This window comes from Malania oleifera, chromosome 11 (genome assembly GCF_029873635.1).
Source record: "Malania oleifera isolate guangnan ecotype guangnan chromosome 11, ASM2987363v1, whole genome shotgun sequence".
NCBI classification, from domain to species: Eukaryota; Viridiplantae; Streptophyta; class Magnoliopsida; order Santalales; family Ximeniaceae; genus Malania; species Malania oleifera.
Genome location: NC_080427.1, coordinates 84,508,323 through 84,513,029, shown reverse-complemented (window position 1 = coordinate 84,513,029; position 4,707 = coordinate 84,508,323). Strand labels below are relative to the sequence as shown.

At 39.7% G+C, this 4,707-nt stretch overlaps 1 protein-coding gene across 1 annotated transcript; it reads left to right on the top strand.

Annotated features, from left to right (window-relative positions):
* The first annotated feature begins 426 nt into the window (after window positions 1-426).
* Window positions 427-2,379, top strand: LOC131167611 (uncharacterized). Its single transcript, XM_058126407.1, has 2 exons — window positions 427-775; window positions 2,198-2,379. Exons 1-2 carry the CDS (start codon window positions 427-429, stop codon window positions 2,377-2,379), a joined length of 531 nt encoding a protein of 176 aa, XP_057982390.1.
* The last annotated feature ends 2,328 nt before the right edge of the window (window positions 2,380-4,707 follow it).

Below are 4,707 nucleotides of genomic sequence, written 5' to 3'. Positions count from 1 at the left end.
GATGATGGGAAAGAGAAGGCGTACGTGGCTAATTTAAGCTCAAAGTGAGCACCCAGACGGCAGTCGGTGGTGGAGAGCGTGGGTGTGGTGGTTGAATAACCAGGATTTTGCATGAAATTGCTTAACCACTGTCGTTGAGATGACTGCCGCAGAGGCATCTTCTTCTTCAATTAATGAAGTGCGAGCAGCAATAACAAAAATGCCAGGCATCATCTTCTTCAATTAATGAAGTGCGCGCCGCGCCCCATTAGTCCTCAGTGGGTTTCAGGCCCAACCAAATTGAAGCACCATCCCCACCGCCTTACTCTCCCTTATAAAACGCCGCGGTTGGGAGATACAACATCTGCACAGCATCACAGAGAGAGAGAGAGAGAGAGAGAGAGAGAGAGAGAGAGAGAGAGAGAGAGAGAGGGAGAGTATTGAAAAATGGAGAGGGGTTCATTGAAGGTGATGTGCATGTTGGGAGTGATGGTCGTGATGGTGGGGATTATAGCGGGGGTGGAGAGGGCAGAAGCAGCGGGGGAGTGCGGAAAATCTGATCCAAACAAGGAGGCGCTAAAGCTAGCGCCATGTGCAGAGGCTGCACAAGATGAGAACGTGGTTGTTCCTGCCAAGTGCTGCGAGCAGGTGAGGGCCATCGGCCGGAACCCACCCTGCCTCTGCGCTGTCATGATGTCTGATCTCGCCAAGAACTCAGGGATGAAGCCTGCCATCGCCATCACCATCCCCAAGCGCTGCAACATTGCGGATCGTCCCGTGGGTTACAAATGCGGACGTGAGATTTATTTATTAACATCCCTCTTCATTATTTTTACGCTACCTTTAGCTTGCTTAATTACTTAATTATTCATTTTGTTTAAAGAGGTTTCATTATTAATGTTATTATATACCGGACTTTATTACACGTATATCCTCATTTTCTGTAACTCAAAAACGAAACCAAACTTAGGTGGCATATGTATCATATCCCCTTTATTAAAATCATGTTAACTACAGTCAAATTAATTATTTGGATAATATAATTTTAATGAAGGGAGCGCAGTACAGTAATTATTTTAAAGGTGTGTCTCTCTAATTTCTATATTGTTGTGTTAATCCCTTACTTTAATTAATGGGCATCACCTTATTTTCATTGATCGTTTAATGTTTTTCTTATTTTTTGATTTTACATAAGTTAAAGTGGAATTTAATGTTAGAGTCTCTTTTAGGTTATATAAGTTGTCCCCCTACTCTCGAGTCTTAGAGTTACCTTCCTATTTTGAGAGTATATCGCAAATACTTTGTCGAGCAGTACGTGTTTCTTGTTGGCTCATAAGCGATGCTTATCAGATAGGCCTATACTTTACCAAGCAGTGTTCGTCTCTTATTGCCTTTTAAGCGATGCTCACCGGATGGGCATGTTTAGGTCTCATGAGCGCAATGCTTATCAGATGGACCAATTTTTTACTAAGCAATATTTGTATGTTGTTGTCTCAAGAGTGGTACTCATTAAATGGACATTTTCGGGCCTCATAAGTGGTGTCCATTAGTAGATAGGCCATTTTTTTGTCAAATAGTATCAATTTCTTGTTGCCTCATAAGCAGTGTTCATCAAATGGGTCAATTTTTTTGTCTAGGAGTATCTATCTCTTGTTACCTAATGAGTGGTACTCATCAAATGACAATTTTTATCGAGCAGTATCCATCTCTTATTATCTCATGAGCAGTAGTCATCAAATGGCCATTTTTGTCGAGTAGTGTCCATCTTTTATTGTCTCATGAGCATTGCTCATCAAATGGGCATTTTATATTTAATAGACAAAGGGATGTCCATTATTTTATTGGTAAATGGGGGATCATAAGATCTAATTGAAGTTTCCCTTATCAAGGGTTGGTTCCAAACTTCTTTCATCAACTTTTCCAGTTGATCACTTTTCTTGATTTTTTCTTTAAATTCCCGTTGTTGCGGAAATAACTATCAATCAAGCAATGCAGCAATTAAGATGAGCAATACGAAAACAGAGAGAAATAATGAAAGCAATAAACACACAACACAAAGGATTTAACGTGGTTCGACGGAATGCTTACATCCACGGAAGCAAGTTGCGGCTAAAATTCACTATTTATCAAAACCAGGGTCACAACATTGTATTTATGCTAGCCCTACACGTATAAAGGGATTATAAAATTTTATAATTACCCATATATCAATCCCCAGAGGATTTGCCTTTATATCCCCAACCTATTGCTCTTCCCAGTTCAAGGTTCAAAAATAGCATTGAACAAAACCATCGACGGTTTCATCAAACCATTGATGGTTTTCTTCCTAATTACCTTCTGCTTGAAACCATTGATGTAACCATCAGTGTACTGTACAAACTGTCAATGGTTTTCTTCTAGACTTGGCTTCTACTTGAAATTGTCGATCTAACCATCAAATTGTCGATGGTATTTCTTCAAACCAACTTCTTTGTTTTTCCCTAACCTGCTTTCTCTATAGATGTGTTCCACTCTATATGAGCCACATACTACAACAATCTCCACCTTGGAAAATATTCAACCCTTAGGAGAAAACGAAAAACTTAACCCATAGCTCCACCTGAGACAATAGGTTGGGACGCCTCCCATCCAGCATCTGGAGATGTTAATCAAGTTTAAGTAGTGCTTGAACTAGTTCGTGATAACAAGCTTTGTCAACATCTTTTCTGCATTCTCAGAAGTGTGAATTTTCTCAAGTAATAGTTCACCAAAAGAAACCAATTCCTTGATCGTGTGAAACCTCAAATCTATGTTCTTGGTCATCGCATGAAACACCTAGTTCTTTGCCAAATAAATAGCACTTTGACTATCACAATGCAGCTGAACCCCACTTTACTGGATACCCAGCTCCTTGACAATCCTGTAAGCTACAAAGCTTCCTTAGAAGCCTAGTCACTACCATATGCTCTAACTCATTTATAGATAATGCAACTAGAGATTGAACCATAAACCTCCAAAAAATAGTCCCCCCTCTCCCCACAAGAGTGAATACATACCATATGATAGACCTTTTGTCATCCAATTCCCCTACATAGTCTGCATCCACATATCCCACAATTGAAGGATCACCCTATTGTCTCCCAAACATGATGTCATATTCTTTAGTACCCATCAAGCATCTGAAAATCCGCTTAACTACATCCCAATGCTGTCATCCCAAATTTGATAGAAACTTGCTCACCACACTGATAGTTCGTGTCAGATCTTGTCATGTACATACTATAGCACACATCAAATACCCCACTGCACTAGCCAATGGAACCTTTGACATATCATGAACTTCATCATTTGCCTTCAGGCACTAGGTGGTAGACAATCTAAAATGATTCACTAAAGGTGTATTGATTATTGATTTTGCATTGTCCATGCTAAACCTCTCTAACACCCTCTCAACATAGCTATGCTGAGATAACCACAATCTCTTGGAAGCTTTGTCCCTATGAATTTCCATCCCAAGAATCTTTTTGGCCTTTTCCAAATCCTTCATTTCAAATTCTATGTTCAACAGGATTTTCAACTTGTTGAACTCAGTTATATTCTTCGTAGGAATCAACATATCATCCACATAAAAAAAAAATAAAAAATAAAAAAAAAATGAACCATCATCAAGGCTTTTCACATAAATACGACAATCATACTCACATATCCTATAGCCAATCCGGATCACGTAAGAGTCAAACCGCTTGTACCACTACTTCAGAGACTGCTTCAGCCTATAAAGTGATTTCCTCAATTTATAGATGAAATATTCCTGTCCAGACTGACTGAGCTCTTTTGGTTGTACCATGTAAATTAGCTCCTCCAAATCATCATGGAGAAACATTGTCTTTACATCCATCTACTCCAAATGCATATCAAAATGTGCTACCATGACCAACACTGCCCTGATGGAAGTGTGTTTGACCATAAAGAGAATATCTCATTGTAATCAACCTCTTTCCTCTATGAGTAACCCTTTTCTACTAGACGAGCCTTGAACTTTTCTCCTTTTCTTTTTTTTTTCTTTTTCCTAATACTACCTCTTTCTTCCTATACACCCATTTGCATCTTATCGCTCTCTTTCCCTATGGAAACTCCTCTAACTCTCACGTCTAGTTCTTATGCAGAGACTTTATCTCCTCACTATAGCACTCATCCATCTACTCTTCTCTTGGTTGTGCATCGCCTCTTGAAAAGTAGTAGAATCCCTGCTATTAGTAATGAGTGCATAAGAAATCAGATCATCAAAACCATACATGGGGGGTGACCTGATAGTGCGTTTGGGCCTATCTATAGCTATATTGCGATGCTGCTGGTCTCTTGAGGTAGGACTCCCTACATTCTGAAAATTGTAATCTCTACCATAAGTCTCTAGCTCCACCTACACCATGTGCTCATAATATTGTTGTTGTAGTTTTCTGGCACCTCTTTCTATTCTTTCTGAGTATGCCGCAACATGATTTTCTCATCAAAAACCACATCTCTACTGATCACCACCTTGTTTGTCTTCAGATCCCACAACTTGAAACCTTTCACCCCTTTCTGATACCCTAGAAAGACACACTATTAAGACTTTGCATCAAGTTTCGATCTCTCCTCACTAGAAACATGCACATAGGTTAGACATCCAAACACTTTCAAACCAGAGTAGTCTACCACGCAACCTATCCACATCTCCTCTGCCACTTTCCTATCCAATGTTGCCCTTGG

Bases quoted from the DNA above. Each gene is read 5' to 3' on its own strand.
- LOC131167611 (XM_058126407.1), top strand. From the start codon at position 427: ATGGAGAGGGGTTCATTGAAGGTGATGTGCATGTTGGGAGTGATGGTC. The intron at 776-2,197 runs GTGAGATTTATT...ATCAATCCCCAG, and splicing joins CGTGGGTTACAAATGCGGAC to AGGATTTGCCTTTATATCCC.